At 43.9% G+C, this 20,585-nt stretch overlaps 1 protein-coding gene across 1 annotated transcript in view; it reads right to left on the bottom strand.

The window, feature by feature from the left end:
* ccser1 (coiled-coil serine-rich protein 1) overlaps window positions 1–20,585 on the bottom strand; it is a 1,189,706-nt gene that overhangs the window by 681,586 nt on the left and 487,535 nt on the right. Inside the window, exon 6 of the mRNA XM_078570902.1 lies at window positions 17,862–18,075. Within this exon, the coding sequence (XP_078427028.1) occupies window positions 17,862–18,075 (214 nt within the window). The remainder of the gene's footprint in view (window positions 1–17,861; window positions 18,076–20,585) is intronic.

Here is a 20,585-nt window from a genome sequence, read left to right on the forward strand (position 1 = left end):
GTCATCCAGTACTGGATGTTGAATAAGAGTCTGAAAGTTTAGAAACAGTGGAGGGGTCGAGAGACCAGGTGCTGAGGTAGAGCTGGGTGTGATCAGCACATATGTGGAAATTGATGCTATGTTTTCAGATAATGTCACTGAGGAGCAGCATATAGATGAAATATAAATGAAAAACAGGAAAAGGGCAGGGGGTGGGGGATGCAAAGACATCACAGTACTAGTCCATAACATCACCATTATGTAGTTTTCGATTAATTAAGAGATTACTGAACCTACAGCAAAGGTACACGAGCCAGCAGATTCTAATTAGCAGTCATCAGAGAGCACTTATAGAAAAGTTTTAGGAAGCTGCCCTTATACTGGTCAAAGGTCATCAACAGGGTCCTCAAAGGAAGCATCATCAAGGGGCCTGCACTAATGCTATCAGAGGGTGGCCATACACAAGGTTCAACACAGCACTTCTTTTTAAATTCAGACAGTCGCCTGGTTGTGTTCTTTTGTTTGTGGGTGACCCTAGGATGAGGAATACAGCCTGAGTTGGGGATGGGGAGGGTGGAGGGTGGAGGGGAGTGAGGGAGGGGTTCACAGAGGCTGGTCTAAGACTTAGTCAGAGACACGCCCTGACTGGAGAGTCCAGAGCTACGGAAGAGACACAGGGCGGAATTTTACAACCCTGTCATGGCGGGGGCGGGGCTGTAAAATGCGGCGAGCCGTTCAAAAGTCCATCGGCATTAGTGGGACCGTAAAATTTCCCCCCATAGTTGGGGGGTGGGTTGGGATGAGAGACAAAGAGGGGTGAGGTCATGGACTCATTTAAATATGAGGATGAGGATCTACATTGAGAGAACCAGGAAATCAGGAGCCAACATAGGTCAGCGAGACCAGGTGCGGCCGCTGAGGTTTTCCAGAATAGGTACGAATGGAATGTTGGATGAGATGAATTTTATAGAGAGTGGATGATGGGAGGCTGTTTAGGAGATCGTCACCAAAATTGATCCTTGTAATTGCATGTGCTTTGATTTTAGTCAAGAATCTACACTGCTTGAGAGAAGTTTAAATGCTTGAAACTGTTAAATTTAATAAAACTGCAGAGGCCTGTGCTTAGTTTTGGGTGTGTAGGGGTGAGGGATGATGAACAGCAGATCAGAACAGGGTTAGGGGGCAATCCCCAGGTGCTATAGAAGTGTGTTTGGAAGGCTGGGAAGGTCAGCAGCAAAGTCAGAGCAGTGGGAGCATGAGAGATGCTCATGCTCAGCAGTGCTGAGACTGGGAATTCTGAGATTGGAAGCTGGAGCATAGGAGGACACAAGAGCGAGAGCAGGGGCAGCATCAGAGGAATGCTAAGTGTGAAATAATAACGAGAGTGGCCAGTATCTAGGTTAAGAGCATGGCTTTGAGCTAACTGGCAAGCGCCAAGAGAAGCCAGAAGTAAAAAACACCACAGGGGCAGACAGCAGGGAAAAAACAGCCAAGTGGCTGCATCGAGTTGGCACTGCCAGGCCTAAGAGAAATAATCTGAATAACAGACTGACCTAGGATGAACTGAATGGAAGTGAGAGATAAGGAGTGAGAGAGGCACAGGGCAGAATTTTACTCCAGGGGGATTTTACGATCCAGCTGAAGTCAATGGACTCTTGAACGGCTCGCCGCATTTTATGGCCCTGCCCCCACCATGACGGGGCTGTAAAATTCTACCCGTAGAGACAGAGATAGACAAACTTTGGCCAAGAACTAGAATTTAAGTATTGCAACAAGGAGGAGGAAGCTGACCTGAACAGCCCTGACTGATTGGATTCACATTCCATCAGGATGACAATAACCAAATCCAATTACCACATCATTGGATGGCAAGTGACTGCAAATACTTGTGGAACTAATCTGGAACTAGTTCATTCTGGAGAGTTGCTGAACTCTGCCAACCTCAAAAAACCAAATTGTAATGGTGGATGTGAAATGGCAAAAGCAAACGAGAATGCAGTATGCAGTGAGCCCAACCTCTTAGGTGTAGCAAAATTGTTAGCAGTGTATTAATAAAGCAATTGTGGATAAGTTTATCATTGTCTGGTTGGCCAGTTATTAAAAATATTGGTATCTGCAGGGTAGCACTTATAATAACTTGCATTCATATAGCATCTTGAATGAAGTAAAAAATCCCAAGTCACTTCACAGGTAAGTTATCAAATAAAACAAAAACAGAATTACCTGGAAAAACTCAGCAGGTCTGGCAGCATCGGCGGAGAAGAATAAAGTTGACGTTTCGAGTCCTCATGACCCTTCAACAGAACTGAGTAAAATTAGGAGAGGGGTGAAATAAAAGCTGGTTTAAGGTTTTGGGGGGGGGGGGGGGGGGGGGGGGTTGAGAGAAGTTGAGTGAGGGGGGTGGTTGTAGGGACAAGCAAGCAGTGATAGGAGCAGATAATCAAAAGATGTCACAGACAAAAGGATCAAAGAGGTGTTGAAGGTGGTGATATTATCTAAGAGAATGTGCTAATTAAGAATGGATGGCCAGACACACAAGGTACAGCTCTAGTGGGGGTGGGGTGAAATAAGACTAACAGGGCATAAAAGGTATAAATTTAAAAATAATGGAAATAGGTGGGAAAAGAAAAATCTATATAAATTATTGGAAAAAACAAAAGGGAGGGGGAAGAAACGGAAAGGGGGTGGGGATGGAGGAGGGAGTTCAAGATCTAAAGTTGTTGAATTCAATATTCAGTACGGAAGGCTGTAAAGTGCCTAGTCGGAAGATGAGGTGCTGTTCCTCCAGTTTGCGTTGAGCTTCACTGGAACAATGCAGCAAGCCAAGGACAGACATGTGGGCAAGAGAGCAGGGTGGAGTGTTAAAATGGCAAGCGACAGGGAGGTCTGAGTCATTCTTGCGGACAGACCGCAGGTGTTCTGTAAAGCGGTCGCCCAGTTTGCGTTTGGTCTCTCCAATGTAAAGGAGACCGCATTGGGAGCAACGAATGCAGTAGACTAAGTTGGGGAAAATGCAAGTGAAATGCTGCTTCACTTGAAAGGAGTGTTTGGGCCCTTGGACGGTGAGGAGAGCGGAAGTGAAGGGGCAGGTGTTGCATCTTTTGCGTATGCATGGGGAGGTGCCATAGGAGGGGGTTGAGGAGTAGGGGGTGATGGAGGAGTGGACCAGGGTGTCCCTGAGGGAAAGATCCCTATGGAATGCTGCCAGGGGGGGTGAAGGGAAGATGTGTTTGGTGGTGGCATCATGCTGGGGTTGGCGGAAATGGCGGAGGATGATCCTTTGAATGCGGAGGCTGGTGGGGTGATAAGTGAGGACAAGGGGGACCCTATCATGTTTCTGGGAGGGAGGAGAAGGCGTGAGGGCGGATGCGCGGGAGATGGGCCAGATACGGCTGAGGGCCCTGTCAACGACCGTGGGTGGAAAACCTCGGTTAAGGAAGAAGGAGGACATGTTTGACACAAGCTACATAAGAAGATAGGAGTACAGGTGCCCAAAACCTTAGTCAAAGAGGTTGGTTTTGCGGAACACCTCAACGGAGGGGAGAGAGGTGGAGATGAGTAAAGGTTTAGAGAGAGGATTCCAAAGCTCAGGGACTTAGCAGCTGAAGACATGGCTGCCAGTGGTAGGGGGATGAAAGTTGGAGATGTATGTAGAGGAACTGGAAGGGCGCAAGAGATCTCGGAGGGTTACAGGAGGTTACAGGGATGGGATAACTGACTCAGTGCAGTTCATGAAAATAGTTGACCTTTAAATTTCTAAGGCTTAGAGATAACATTTTTCAACACAGAGATTGGAGAGTAAACCTTTTTTGCACATGCCTTACGTGTGAGTGAGCAGTCAACTGTTTTCCCTGGCGACAGAGTGACATATAACTTGTCGCTATCCCTTACATGATCTCTTCCTTGGCTCTAGAGTGATGATGTATAACTTCCTTCTGTCCCTTGCACCATTCTTAAAACAGGTATTGGTATGCAATCAGTTATCTGCAGCTTAAGTGCTGTATAAAGTGCCTACAACGAAAACACGTTTCATACTTTGGAAAATCTTTCATTGCCGTTAAGAACAGCAGAAAGTTCACCCAGCAGAAATTCATCACTGATATGTTAATCTGCTAATGTTATGAAAGACCCTCTCCATTTCATAGGAATTGTGTAGATACATCGTAGCTTCAAAATTACCATTTACAATCTGAAGGTTTAAGACACTGATTTTAAATTCCTTTGTCCACTGTTTTGAAGCAAACCCATGCAAAATAATGTTCATTAAGACAGGGGGAGCATTCATTAATCAATTGCTATTTCCCTTTTGAATGTATTATACTTTTGAGCCAAAAGTCTTTTAGGCTATATAATAGACCAACATTAGCCATTAAGAAAATGCACTTCACAATTAGTAGCAGGAATTTATGTTATGGTTGCTGGAATATATCCACTGATCGACGTGTAATCTGTCTCTCAGGACATTTGACCGAAGGCTGCTTTATACACAGATCTTTGCTCGGACATTAATCCCATGCCTGAAACTGCCTAGATTGATGCATTTGTAAATATTTGATGACTTGCCCATATTTTGCTTTAGGTATGTGGTCTAAAAACTTTTCCCTTTGCTAATTTTCTTCGAGGTTCCAAAGGTGTTGCAGTTTCTTTGCTAAGCAGTTGAATTAGTATTATTAAATATTCCTCAACAGCAAAGCCAGTAAATTTAATAGAAAATCAGAAAAAAGTGAGAATCACAGGTGTTAATAGACAAAGAACAAAGTACTTTGTTGTATAAAAGACCACATATGGGATGTTTCCATTCAATCCACGCGTGTTGGCGGACAAAACTGTGAATAACGTCGAAAATAAATATACTTCAACATCGGTAGCCTCAGGGATGGTATTATGGATCGCGAAGGTTTAGACTGGGACAATCCCACAAGTGCTCCTGCCCGTCTTTAGAAATGATCCTATCCTAACAATCATAATTGGCTGCCTAAATCTAGTTGCCAGCAAGGTTAAATCCATACAAGGTACCCTGTAAATTATGCAAATAAAATATATCCTTCAAATGAATTTCCAGTTATGATCACTTCTCTCACTAACTCTGGAAATCTTGAGTGACCTGTGTCACGAACAGAATGCTCTATTATTAAACATGATCCGTATGTTTTGTATGGAAATGGAGGTGTGTTTTCTTTCCCTTGGAGTGTGTCTTACAGTTAAATATTTCAGCAGCAAGCTTTTGTGAGTTTAAAGATAAAGGAGGTTATTAATTCCCACACACTTACCCTGAATTAAACACATTGTCAGACATACTTGTTCTCACAAGACACACATAAACACACACATACACACAAAGATTGGATACAGAAAAAGGTCATGAACCTTTGCAAATTATAGGTCTCACAGTCTCTGGTTTATGATCTCTAGTCTCCCATTTGCTAAGTCTGTAGTTTCTTGGATAGTTTTGACAATTTAGAGTTGAAGGAAAAGTCTTGTAAAGCAAAGGGTTCACAGCAGGATCTGAGGTTTCTTGAAGTTGAATGCTTAGGAGGTTGGTTATCAGGGGAATGTTAAATTGGAACAGATTGTGGGGGATGTGGCTGGAGTTTCAAGGTACTGCTCTTAATTACATTTGTTGCTTGATGACTTGCAGTGAGTTTGTGGTCTGACTTTCTGACCAAGTGATGACTAATGACTAATTGCAAACAGCTCTGAGCTGGTTTTTAAAATTAGACAAAACATGGCTACCCCGATGAGGCTTTTCACAAGTTCAAGTCCCTTTCCAAATAATGGATGGTGTTTATGTTGGTTTCACATCCTGTATTGTGGGTTAACACCGCTGACATTCACCCAGTATAGTCTTGATGGGGAAAGCCATCATGATACAATGGGACAGTGATAGGAGCTATTCACTTCTGTCTGCCACCAATTGAGTTTTGATCGTTCCTTTTGTTCAGTATGAAACAGGGACTCAGGCCTTCTGGAAATTTCATAGTCCTTTTGTGTCAGTCCATCCTCAAGCAAGAGATGTGTGAATTCCCCAGATGGTTGTGGTTGTTCATATTTAATTAGGTATCTGACTGTGACTTACTACTCTCTGTAGCTCAAATGCCAAAGGTCATATGATTTGTAGCAGCCTTTTTAGTAGCTTGTTTGTATCCAGTTTTTTTTCTTTAAAAGTACTTGGCTGAAAGCTCAGAACATACTGGGCATGACGCCTGTGTTTTATGTCAAGATCCAGATGTACACCTGGGCTGTCCCTGCATGGTTTTGTGATTGCGGGTAGGAACATAATTTTCCAACTCTGGATGCATGGAATAGAGGATTATGGTAGGATTGTCCCTGGCTAGAGTAGCCTTTTTCATTAAGAGTGGGTATTAGAGAGATTGGGGAATCTATAATCACCACAACTACTCTGTAGAGGATGGTTTACTCAGGCCCTTTCCTTGACGAACAACTGAGGACAGCTGATGCTGGTCCTGTGGCCTACGGTAGCTGTTGCCCCCTTTCTCTTTCTTGTTTAGCAAATAAAAAGACAGGTCAATCAGTGGATGTAGATGCAGCTTCTGTTTGCTATTGTGGTCTTATTATAACGATTCTATGCAGCTGGGAAATTGCTTAACAAATAACTCTCATTGGTAATTTTAGCTACTGTTCTACGTCCTGAACATTGTTGGCCTGTAATTCCTTCAATTGCTTAGTGCAGGTAAAGTCACAAAACCATAGAGACCAGTCAATCTTAAATTCCTCGTTTGTGCTGTTAGCTCATCTCAGCTGAGCAGCAGTTGGTCGCTGTCTCCCAAATTAGGGAAAGGGGAAGAATCAGCTACGGTTCCCATCTCTGACTGATATGACAGAACATCACCTGTATAACTGTCTGACGAGGACTGGATCTGACTCAGATATCGATTTCCTTTCCTTCACAGGATGTGGGTGTCGCTGGCTGGGCCAATATTTATTGCCCACCCCTTGTTGCCCTTGAGAAGGTAGTGGTGAGCTGCCTTCCTGAACTGCATCAGTCCTTGTGGTGCAGGCACACCCACAGTGCTGTTAGGGAGAGAGTTCCAGAATTTTGACCCAGCGACAGTGAAGGAATGGTGATATATTTCCAAGTCAGGATGGTAAGCGGTTTGGAGGGGAACTTCCAGGTGGTGGTGTTCCCATGTATCTGTTGCCCTTGTCCTTCTAGATGGTAGTGGTCATGGGTTTGGAAGGTGCTGTCTAAGGAGGCTTGGTGAGTTCCTGCAGTGCATCTTGTAAATGGTACACATGGCTGCCACTGTGCGTCAGTGGTGCAGGGAGTGTTTGTTGAAGGGGTGTCAGTCAAGTGGGCTGCTTTGTCCTGGACAGTGTCGAGCTTCTTGAGTGTTGTGGGAGCTGCACTCATCCAGGCAAGTGGAGAGTATTCCATCACACTCCTGACTTGTGCCTTGTAGATGGTGGACAGGCTTTGGGGAGTCAGGAGGTGAGTTCTCATCACAGGAGAATCCTAGCCACTGACCTGCTCTTGTAGCTACAGTATTTACATGGCTAGTCCAGCTCAGTTTCTGGTCAATGGTAACCCCCAGAATGTTGATAGTGGAGGATTCAGCAATGGTAATGCCATTTCATGTCAAGAGGCAATAGTTAAATTCTCTCTTGTTGGATATGGTCATTGCATGACACTGTGTGGTGCGAATTTTACTTGCCACTTGTCAGTCCAAGCCTGAATATTGTCCATGTCTTGCTGCATTTGTACAGGGACTGCTTCAGTATCTGAGGAGTCACGAATGGTGCTAAACATTGTGCAATCATCAAACATCCCCACTTCTGATGGAAGGAAGGTCATTAATGAAGCAGTTGAAGATGGTTGTGTCTAGGACACTACCTTGACAGACTCCTGCAATGACGTCCTGGAGCTGAAATGATTGGCCTTCAGCAACCACCACCATCTTCCTTTGTGCTAGGTATGACTCCAACCAGTGGAGAGGTTTCCCTGATTCTCATTGACTCCAGTTTTGCTAAGGCTCCTTGATGCCACACTCAATCAAATGGTGCCTTGATGTAAAGGGCAGTCACTCTCACCTCACCTCGGGAGTTCAGCTCTTTTGTCCATGTTTGAATCAAGGCTGTAATGAGGTCAGGAGCCGAGTGGCCCTGGCGGAACCCAAACTAAGCGTCAGTGAGCAGGTTTTTGCTAAACAAGTACTGCTTGATTGCATTGTTGACGAATCCTTCCATCACTTCACTGATGATCAAGAGCAGACTGATGGGGCGGTAATTGAGTGGGTTGGATTTGTCCTTTTTGTGTACAGGACAGACCTGGTCAATTTTCCACACTGCCCAGGTATATGGCAGTGTTGTAGCTGCACTGGACCAACCTGGCTAGGGGTGCAGCTAGTTCTGGAACACAAGTCTTCACCATTATTGCCGGAATATTGTCAGGGCCCAAAGCCTTTGCAGAATCCAGTGCCTTCAACAGTTTCTAGATATCACATGGAGGAAATCGAATTGGCTGAAGACTGACACCTGAGATGCTGGGAACCTCTGGAGAAGTCCGAGATGGATCATCCACTCAGCACTTCCGACTGAAGATTGTTGCAAATCCTTCAGCCTTATCCCTCGCACTGATGTGCTGGGCTCCCCCATCATTGAGGATGGAGATATTTGTGGAACCTCCTCCTCCAGTGAGTTGTTTACTTGCCCACCGCCATTCACGACTGAATGTCGCAGGGCTGTAGAGCTTAGATCTGATCCATTGGTTGTGGAAACGCTTAGCTTTTTCTATCACTTGCTGCTTATACTGTTTGGCACTCAAGTAGTGCTGTGTTGTAGCTTCACCAGGTTGACACCTCATTTTCATGCATGCCTAGTGATGCTCCTGGCATGCCCTCTTGCACTCTTCATTGGACCAGGGTTGATCCCTAGCTTGATGGTAATGGTTGAGTGGGGGATATGCCGGGATACGAGGTTACAGATTGTGGTTGAGTCGAATTCTCCAGCTGCTAATGGTCCAAGGCGGATCATGATTGCCCAGTCTTGAGTTGCTAGGTCTGTTCAAAATCCATCCCATTTAGCACGGGTGGTAGTGCCACACAACATGATAGAAGGTCTCCTCAATGTGAAGACAGGATTTCATCTCCACAAGGACTGTGTGGTCGTCACTCCTACCGATACTGTCATGGACAGATGCATCTGCGGCAGGCAAGTTGATGAGGATGATGTCAAGTATGTATTTCTGTCTTGTTGGTTCCTTCACCACCTGCTGCAGACCCAGTCTAGCAGCTGTGTCCTTTAGGGCCCGGCCAGCTCGGTCAGTAGTGGTGTTACCGAGCCATTCTTGGTGATGGACATTGAAGTCCCCCACCCAGAGTACATTCTGTGCCCTTGCCACCCTCAGTACTTCCTCCAGTTGGTGTTCAATATGGAGGTCGACTGATTTATGAGCTGAGGGGTTGTGGGGAGTGTGGTACACCGTACTGAGCAGGAGGTTTCCTTGCCCATATTGGACCTGATGCCAAGAGACATCATGGTGTCCGAATTAGATGTTGAGGACTCCCAGGGCAACTCTGTCCCGAATGTATACCACTGTGCTGCCACTTCTGCTGGGTCTGTCCTGCCAGGACAGGACATACCCAGAGATAGTGATGGCGGTGACTGGGACATTATCTATAAGGTATGATTCTGTGAATATGACTATGTCAGGCTGTTGCTTGGCTAGTCTGTGGGACAGCTCTCCCAAATTTGGCACTAGCCCCTAGATGTTAGTGAGGACGACTTTGCAGGGTCGACAGGACTGAGTTTGTTGTTGTCGTTTCCAGTGCCTAGGTCGATGTCGGGTGGTCCATCTGGTTTCATTCCTTTTAGACTTTGTAGCAGTTTGGTACAACTGAGTGGCTTGCTGGACCATTTCAGACGGCATTTCAGAGTCAACCACATTAATACCCCAATGAATGATTATCCTGCTGACACTCATCTAGAATCACAAATGAAGAATGGATGCTTCGGCAGGTAGAAAAACTATGAGGAATCATATCACAGCATGTGTCAATGTCTGTGGATCCCAAACCCATGATGTGTTAGTGTTTCTGGAACCCTACCTCAAGATGTGTTTGTGGAACCCTACCTCAAGGTGTGTTTGTGTTTAAGGAACGCCAATTCAACATGTTGGTTTAGGATTCCACAGGCACTGACATGTAGTATGGTCTGTGGTTTTCTCCTTTATTCATTTGTGTGATGTGTGTGTCGCTGGCTGGGCCAGTATTTATTGCCCATCCCTAACTGCCCTTGAAAAGGTGGTGGTGAGCTGCCTTCGAGAACCGCTGCAGTCCATGTGGTGTAGGTCCACCTACAGTGCTGTTAGGGAGGGAGTTCCAGGATTTTGACCCAGCGACAGTGAAGGAACGGCAATATATTTCCAAGACAATATGGTGAGTGGCTTGGAGGGTGTAATCCTAATTCAACACATTAGTGCTTGTGGAACCATATTCCAGTGTACATTCACTGTGGAATTTTTTCTTTTGTTCAGTTTGCTTGTCTACCCAACTGTCAATCAAAACAGTAATTGGACCAGAATTCAATGTTAATCTAGCGGGGTGGCATTGTAGATCTCATCACGTTGCCCTAGGCTACAACTTCATCAAGAATTGTAGATTATTTATATGTAATAGTGTAGTGAAGGTTTGGGATCATTAATTTCATTAGCAATAGTAATATGTAACAGATTAAATAATCAATAGCACAGGGTTCATGTTTTAAGACAAATCGCTTAACAATCACTCACAAATTAGGATTGTTTTCATTATGGTGTTTATCATTCATATATTGTATTCTAAAATATTTATTTTAACATCTTAAATGAAGGGAAAACTGACATCCTTTCTGTTTTCATTATTTTCTGCTAAGGCATGGTAGTTATTCAATGTCAAGTAACCTCCATGAGTCTAGATCAGCATGTTGTCAGGGTCGTACACCTCTTCAAGAGCTTAACACAAGAAATATGAGCAGGGGTAGACCATACGGCCCTGCTCAGGGCTGCTGCGCCATTCGGTGTCATGGCTGATCTTCTACCTTAGCCATCAACAAATGTAACCCCGACAAGCAATTGAGAGTTGCAAAGCAAACTTGTCAGTTCTCCACCCAAGAAGGAGCAAGATGGGGAAATGTAATTATATCCAATAATCTCGGTGAGGACTATAAAGTAACAAAATTAACTTGAATTGCCCTGTGCCTCATGCACAGTAGGCATGGAAGATGATAACTCTGGAGTAAAGTAGAGAACAGAGGAAGAAAGGAGGAAGTAAAAGTGGGGGAGTTAAGGAAAGGGATGGAGGGAAGAGGAGAGGGCAGAAGCAAAGGATGGGGAGGAATGTAGGAGAGGAAAGAATGAAGGAAGGAGGGGAATAGAGGGTGGAGGAGTAAAAGAGGTTGAAGTAAGGGGGGAGGAGAAGGAAGGAGAATACTGAACTGAACATCGGCCCATTCTAAAATGCCAAATCCTGAAGTTTGTACCAAACAGCCAAAAGGTCGTATTCAAGCTGTTTGATTTTTAGATGCAACTTTGGGCTCTGAGAGTCTGACAATCTGAGTGGCTGAAATTCCAATCAGCCCACTTCATCAGCATAAGTGCAGCAGAATGAGTGACAAGTTTAGCAATTCCTGAAGATGTAGACCATACCCAGTAGCAGAATCCAGGCCTGTTACCAGGGCCTGCAAGGGCTCATCGAGGGCTCCTGCCCTGATCTGCCACCGGGGCCCTCCCCAGGTGAAGAAAACAGCAATATTTTCTGCTCCAAAAGAAGCCATTTGAACACAAAGCCAAGTTGACCGATACCCTCCAGGAATGACTACCCTTGTTTGCCGAACTTCTTGGCCTTTCCCAAAATCCTCAATGGAATTCTTGCCAGCTCTCAGCCCCACAAGGACCAAATTGGAGTGAATTCCAAGAGTAGACTAGAAATTGCCACCAACGCACTTGCTTGACATGGCTGGGGGTGGGCGGAAGACTGACCCACACCCCCTTAGAAACAAGGTCAACCCAATTTTCCACACCACATTCCAGAGATTTTCTGTCATCCCAAAGTTGGTGCCTTAGAGCGTAGCATTTTGAAATCTGGGCCAGAATATAGCACGCCAGCCTGAACGAGTGTAAAATGATGCACAATGACGACGGGCGAGCGTCCCAATGCCTTCGCGCACTCGCGCGATATTTTGGTTGGCAGGCATGCGCGGGAGTCAGCAGCGCAGCCGCCGACAATTAAAAGGCCTATTGAAGCCGTTAAAGTCATAATTGAAAGAAATTTTTCGCAGGCGGGGATGAGGTTTCCAACAGCTATTACAAATTAAATACCCCCCAACCAAACACTCAGGCTGCCGCATGCATTTCAGGATGGGCAGGCCTTCATTGGCCCGCCAGCATGAAATCACGGTCCAGCCCCCATCGCGGGCGGTGGTCAGCTACCCACCCACCTCCATCGAGCCCGACCAATGAGGGCAAAATCCTGACCCAGAATGGTGAAAGAGTGGTGGATTGTGACGAAAAAAAGCTCAATCTCCAACAAAATATTTCCCAAGGATTAAATTTACAAAATCACTATTTAAGCAGCCCGGAGGATGCTTGTAGTGTAAACACAGGGGAAAAAAAACACCAAGTACAAATCGCTTTATCGCCTTTAAACAATAAACAAGCGTTTACATGACTAATCTCACTATACACTAATTAGTGAGGAGACGACAGATAATCAGACTAACCAGAGAATGCAAAGGAGTATTATTCCCTTTCAGGAAGACTTTAGGCAGACTGAGTCAGCTCAGCAAGCTCCATCTGGAAGCTGCCATATTGACAAACAGGAAAGTTGTGAAACCTGTTGCCAAACATAATTCTGCAGCACTCATTCTTGCTGTGTGGCTTCTGTTTCTCAATGTACTCTTTGCTGCTGTTAATAAATCAATGAAAGAAGGGCGGCGGTCAAGGATGAGTTCTTGCAGAGGTGAGGGGGGCGTTGGTACGAGGGCTGCATTTTAGGATTGATACCAAGAGGGCCTTCACCTTGTAAGTTACTGACGCTAGGAATGGGCTTCCAGGTAGAAAGGGCGTGTTGTGGAGGTGGAAAGGCTGGAATAAGATAAGAGAATTAGAAGGAGCAATGGGGGCGACTGTAGGATTTGTGTGGATGGTTGAACTAAGATGGGCCAAAAGCCTCACTCATCTAAAAGTACCTGGTCATCTTGTGAAAGGCAGATTTGTGGGAATAACTGACAACATTCACAAACAAGAATTTCCTGACGCCATTTTACTGGCTGCCATGTTTTCTTGGCAGTGAAAATCCAATGACATAAGGACAATGTAATTGGCTATTAATTCTTTTGACTTATTTGACATCCAACAACAACTTGCATTTAATGCAGTTAAAACCATCCTATGATGCAACATAGGAGTGTCAACAGGCAAAACCTTGACACCAAGCCACATTAGGGCAAGTGACCAAAAGCTTGATCAAGTTGTATCTTAAAAGGGGATGAGAGATTAGAGAGGTTTGTATGTTTAGGAAGGGAATTCCGAAGCTTAGGGCCTGTGCAGCTGAAGCTAGGCCGCCAAAGGCCGGGTAATGAAAAACAGCCAAGCGCAAGAGACCAGAATTGGAGAATTGTGGGGTTCTCGGAGAGTGGCGGGGATGCAGTGGTGGTGAAGAGGAGGTTACAGAAGATCCTGCAGCTTTCTTAAAATAGCAATGTTCTGGGAACACCCTCAATTCCAAGTCACACTTTGCCTGACTTGGACATTTATCACCAGTGCTTCATTGTTCCAGGGTCAGAGCCCTGTAATTCTGTAACCAACACTATTGTGGGAATGGTGGCACTACAAGGACTGCAGTAATTCAGTAGACATGCCACCAGCTTCTCAGGGCCATGCAGGGTGGGCAATCAATGCAGCCTTGCTAGTGTTACCAACACCCCAAGAATAATACGTTGCTTCCCTGGGGACAGACCGAGTCCAGACACTCCAGGTGAAGTACGAGTGCTAAATTCTCTCACTGTTTTCCGCAACACACCAAAGAATAATTCTTGACAGTGCTTTGAATTGATTAGCCAGAGAATTATATAGAATTGATAAAGACTGCGTGTGGGAGGTGGGAGGCGACGGTGTAGTGGTATTGTTGCTGGACTAGTGATCCAGAGACCCAGGGCAGATGGTGGAATTTGAATTCAATAAAAATCTGGAATTAAAAGATGACCATTGTCGATTGTTGTAAAAACCCATTTTTAGGGCAAACCCTTCCTTTAGGGAAGGAAATCTGCCGTCCTTACCTAGTCTGGCCTACACGTGATTCCAGATGCACAGCAACCGACTTCTGAACAAGGGCAATAAATGCAGGCCTAGCGACACCCACATCCCATGAATGAATAATTAAAAATTGTTGTCCAACAGAAATTGCTAACTCATCACATTTGTGATCACCCCATTTTAGCCACATGCACTAATTTTAGTAGAAACTAAGGGAAGAATTATCCCCCCCCCACCACACCCCACCCCCCGCCCCCGTCTGGGGGGAAAGTGCAGGAGTGGGTGCACCTCCAATTAAGGCCCGGCCAGCGCGACATCTGCAAGGGAGCGCTGTGCGGGCAGGGAGGGAATCCCTCAGCCGAGAGTGTGCTCTTTCGTGCATGCGTGCGAAAGAGCGCACTTATCTCCCTGAGGCTAAGTGCTGCCTCAGGGAGATCGTCGCCAAATTTAAAAATAGCGAAGGTGCAAAAATAAAATTTCCCTGACATGTCTGCACATGTGACACATGAGCTGGGACACGTCCATCACTTTAAAGCATACATTTATTAAAATGTTAAAAACCCTCATGAAACCTCATCCCGCCCGTGGATGAGGTTTCATGCTTTTTCTAATTCCCACCAGGGCTCCCGGCCTGCCCGCCAACCTTAAGGTTGGACGGGCAGGTCTGTTAATTATCTCAATTACTTTTTAAATGGCCTCAATAGGCCGTTGACAGGTCAGCAGGCGCACAGCTGATTTGGCTGTGCCCCCGCCGACCTGAAAATTGAAATGACGTGGGGTGAGGTCGGGAGTTCCGCCCAACATCATCCCGCGTCGGCGAGCAGGCCCCACCCCCCTGCTCGCCAACCTAAAGATCCTGGCCTAAGTAAATGTGCATTAAACAGCTTTATTAATTAATTCACATCTTCTGTAAGCAAGGAAGTAAACCACTCACAGTGATTATAAAGAACCCACATAATCTGCTTTTTATCTTACCATTTTAGCAACAAGAAGGTTTTAAAGTTCACAAACATACCCATGTAAATATTCAGATCACATGCCCAAGGATGGTGCCCATTACCCATTGTTTATTCACTAAGCAGAAATGCAAACTCATCACATGTGGATCCCCAACATGTGGCTCATGTGTTGGACAACACTGCGCTAAGGCCAACTGTCTGGTATCAGGCAGGACAAGATTTTAACAGATTCTGACGAAAGGCCAACGACCTGAAATATTACAAATGCTGCCTGATCTGCTGAGTGCTTCCAGCATTTTCTATCTTTTTAAAAAAAAAATTATAATTTTAAATTAAAATTTTAACAGATCGCCCTTCTTCCCCAAGTTTGCAACAATGCATTGTAAAGCGACCCAATTCAAATTTCAACCCTGACAGGAAACAAAACTCAATGCTGCTCCGTGACTGAGATTTACTGGAGCATTTTTTTTCCCCCCCTTGGCAGCCTGGTTGATGACCAGCCTTCCTGAACAGCAGAGCTCTGCCTCAGGAGACTGAGTCGGCCATCAAAGCTTGTCTCATGTTGGGCAAGGTGGGCACCATAGAGAGATATTGTGCACTTCTATCTAAGGGAAAGCACTGCGTAGAAGATGTAAAACAGAAGAGGAAAGCAGACAGGATATTGACATATTCTATATTATTCAGTGTAGCTGTGGCAAGTTATCAGTGTGAGTAAAGTTAAAAAAAAAACGAGCAGCAACACAAAAAAATTACTTTCCTTCCAATTTTGCCATGGTTTGACACAAATCCACCACGCAAAGCAGGAGTTTGAATAATTGTCTGCTAATGGAATAGTCAAATGTGCAATAATAACCAAATCATGTTTTGCTTTTCCTGGACACCCTAGGATATAGTTAATTAATCAGGCACTGTGATGGCTTACTGTGACTTTAATAATAGCAGTAGGATAATTCCTCAGAAATCAATAATAATGGAGCATTGGCGATATCTAAATAGGAGATGGTTCGGGTTTCGAATAGGATATTCCTACAAGAGGAAAAGAGAGGGCAGCCAACGACAGAGTTCATTAGTTGACAAAAGCGTTGGAGTTAGATGAACAAGAAAAATGGGTGTAAGATGAATGGCAGGTTCATAATACCAGAGAATCAGGCTGAATATAAAAAGTACAAACATGTGAAAAAGGAAATAAGAGAGGGGAAAGTGACAGTACAAGAATGGGTTGGTGGCTAACATAAAAGGGAACCCAAAATTCTTCTGTAAGCATAATAACAGTGAAAGGATTGTCAGAGGAACAGTGACCAAGGACCAAAACGGAGAACCATTGAAGATATACCTGAGGTACTAAATGAGAACATTGCATCAATGTTTCTCAAAGAAAGAGGACTTTGCCAAAGCTATGATAAATGAAGAGGCTGCCAGGCCACTGGATGAGATAAAAATAGATAAAGAGGTACTGAAAGGCCGGCAGTACTTAAACGTTGGTAAATCGCCTGGTCCTAGGTTGCTGAGGGAAGCAAGGGTAGAAATTGTGGTGTTGCCAAAATCTTTCAAGTCTCCTCAGATATAAGGAGGGTGTCAAAGGACTGGAGGACTGGAAATATCACACCTTGTTCTCATAAAATGTGAGGCGGCGGGGTGGATCAACCTGCTCAATAGATGAGGGACCTATTGTTCGTGTCTACACAGGCTATTAAGTTTGTTAGGAAAATTGAAGCCCATGGAATAAAAGGAGTAGTAGTGACATAGATATAAAATTGTCTAAGGGATAGAAAACAGAGAGTTGTATTGAATGACTGTTTTTGGGACTAGAGGGTATTATACAGTGGCATGCAATAAGGTTCAGTACCAGCATTAGTATTGTTCTTTTATATACATTAATGATTTGGACTTGGGGATACAAAGCACAATTCCAAAATCTGCAGATGACACAACATTTGGCGGTATCGTAAGCATTGAGAAAGATAGCAAGGGACTTCAATGGGCCACAGATAGGCTGATGGAATGGGGAGACACATGACACTTTATAAATAGAGGCATAAAGTAAGAGAGGCAGGAATTTAAGCTACACTTAAAACACTAGCTTGGTCTCAACTGGAGGACGCTGTATAATTCTGGGCAGTACACTTTAGGAAGGACGTGAAGGCATTGGGGAGGGTACAGGAGAGATTTACAAGAACGGTTCCAGGGTTACATTTATTCAGATGGGTTGGAGAAGTAGGGGTTGTTCCGCTTGGAGCAGAGAATAAGATGAGACTTGATAAAGGTGTTTATCAAAATCATGATGGGCTTAGATCAAGTAAATAAAGAGAAACTGTTTCCAATGACTGTAGGGCCAGTAACCAAAGGGAACAGATTTAAAGTGATTGACAGAAGAACCAGAGGAAACAAGAGGAAAAGCTTTTTTATCCACTGAATGACTTGGATTTGGAATGCACTGCCTTATAGGGTGGTGAATACAGATTCAAGATGGAATTTGATAAATAATTGAAGGAGCAAAATTGTTGTACTGTTCTGTGGTTCCATTCTATACATTTACTGTAAAATCTGCTTCCCACAATGTCAGCGTAAGAACAATAGCTTTGCTCTACAACTCCCAGTGTTTTTTTTTCCGCTCCTGAAATAACTTTGGCATATTCACCCATCAAACTTGAAAAAAGAAAGTATTCAATGATTACCTCCTGCAGAATCCTCTTCAGTTTGAGAAGCATTGTCTTTACTGCTGTGCAGTCCTGCATCATCAACCGCAAGGACATGGCTTCCAGACCACCACCAGTTTCCTCCTCCCTCTGAAGTGACCCATCTGAGGATGTAGCGCTGGGCCAATGGTTGTACCGAAGAGGTCTAGATTCACAAAGCTCTCCTTCTTTTGAAGACTGGACAAATGGAAATCTAGGTAAGAGAAATGATAAAAATGCATATCAATAAAAACTGTACATAATCAAGTATCTTGGAGCACAGAATTTGCAGCACAAAAGCAGGCCATTCAGCCCAGCTGGCTATGCTGTTCTCCCTCCTCCTTTAAGACAAAGGTATGCCAGAAATTGTAGGTCAGTTATACAGTCTCAATGTGGCATTGTTTTCAGGTGGAATCAATGCAGGAAACTACAGTATAATTGTGATTTGTGGGCATTTTAAAGTATAGACAACAGGTAACAGCTCGAACGCAGTTGTCTTCTTGGACCTCACACTAGCCTCAGTTTTAACTGCAATTATGACGTCACATTTCTTTCTTTCTGAATGGTGGCAAAGAAAGAGACATGCTTTTATCTGGCATTGCCAACAGACCATGTGCACACATTTAAATATGTATGTAATATGACCTTGCTCAGAGCAGTGCAGCAGCAACAGTAACTTACTATTCAAATACAGCATGTAAACGAGCTATTAAATAAATGCGATACTACCTGCAAGATTAACATGCAGGGTTGGGGCACAACACAAATTGTGAAATAACTGCATAAGCTGCAGAACAGATAAGATAGCAAAGCTTTGGTTGTTTGTGAACATGGAAGATAGGTATATAGTAACCCAAATGCATTGTAACTCAACATACTTTTCAAACAAGAATCAAAACCTGAAAAAGTGCATTTCTTCTACTCAATGCTGTTGTTGCTTTGGAACATAGGGAGATGAACAGAGCGCACGTTAAACAGAGATAAGAAACATTCCTTGCTAAAATATTAGTTACATGAATGCTAGAAGCAAAACTGAATCACCATGGCAAAATATATTCTCGCAAATTACACTTTCAGAAGGCTTTTTTAGTACAATACCAACCCTCTCTGGAAAACATCTGCAAAGACTAAATACTGCAGTAAATTAATATTTTCAAATTTGGAGCATTCAATATCCAACAGTGGATTGAATACAAGTTGCAATATAAATGAGTTACAGGTCCAGCAGAGCAGCATTGAAAATAGTAGTATAACTCTCTCTGTGGTTTCCTGCCTATAAAATGCTTGACACCATGCTGTTACATTATTAAAAACTGTGTGAATAATGAAACAAGAACAGTGTAAGCACAGTCATAGCTTCAGGCTTACAGTGCACATGCTGAAAGTGAAATAATATGGGACTTTTCAGATTGTGTTTGGATGAAATAAGTAGAATAGATTTCATCTTAAAAATGGATATCTGTTCTTAGTGAGGATGCTGATGTGGGAATTTCTGATTGCATCTGGAGTCAGGCTTCCAGCTGCTTCTCAATGACCAGTGGTTCCTGCTCAAAATGCTTTTCAGAAGGTTTTGGGAAAAGGCAGGATTTGCCTCACCTGTGCTCCCAGGGGTGGGTATATTGCTTACTAACTCTCCACATCAAAAGAGGCCAATGAGGTACTGAAGGATTACTGGCCCGTCCACAGCAAAAGTCAGTGACTTCAGGAGAGGAGGCAAACAAGATAGGCCAACCGGCCAATGAAAGAACTATTATTATTTTAAAAATCCAGAATAAATCCTGCACCGGTCAAACCTTTACCACCCTCAGTAGGGTCAGGCTTCAAAATTAAAGCTATACTGGAGAGATATTCTCTGTAACACAAATAAACCATTAGATTAGCAGTCATGTCTAATGGGTCTGAGAAGCAATGTATTTTATATCCTGAGAAAGACTGCACAGGGCTTTTAATTCTCCGGTTACTTTTTAACATCTTCCTGATATCCTAGATTGTGTGTTTGTGCAGGTGCGTTTAATGTTATTGTCTTGGACTTTGAGAGAATTGCTTGCTTATGACCGTCAATTATTCCCCTTTAACATTAGTATCAGGTGTCCATTATTCTATCATAACGTCACATCAAGCAATTGTTCGTTGATTCGGATGGCCTTCTCCACAGTTCATTCAGCCTGACACAGAAGCCTCACAGACATTAGGAAAATTAGCAGGTAATTCAGGATGACATACACTCTAGATGCTGTGCCAAGTTGAACCAGGAGCACCATGTACAACAATGCCTTCATTACTACAGAATCCAAATCATCTCAGGACCCAGAGTGTGTCAACATTATTCTTGACCATCTGTTCCTCTTGACATATAATTCTTTGGGATTAATTGCCAAGTACATACAAAGGAGCAGATTTACTGAACTTATTCTATGAGCTCTCTGTAGTCACATATTTTCTTATGGAGTACAGTGCTGTCATGTTTAGCTAACATACTGTTTTATCGTTTGATTAAATTGGCTGCAGATTGGCTCAGACATTTTCCCACCAAAAGGATCATGACTGCTAAAGTATTTGTGAAACTAATGCTACTGCAAGTTAGATCCCCTTCTTAATTGAAATGTTATCTTCCTATTCTTTTAAGGTTAGGAATACTCCAGGAACGATATCTCACGGGTACTTCCTGGTGATTTGCTCAGTCGCTGAATGGCATTTCTGCACAATATCCATACTCTAACAACA

Source organism: Cetorhinus maximus, chromosome 1 (assembly GCF_964194155.1).
Source record: "Cetorhinus maximus chromosome 1, sCetMax3.hap1.1, whole genome shotgun sequence".
In the NCBI taxonomy this organism is placed as follows: domain Eukaryota; kingdom Metazoa; phylum Chordata; class Chondrichthyes; order Lamniformes; family Cetorhinidae; genus Cetorhinus; species Cetorhinus maximus.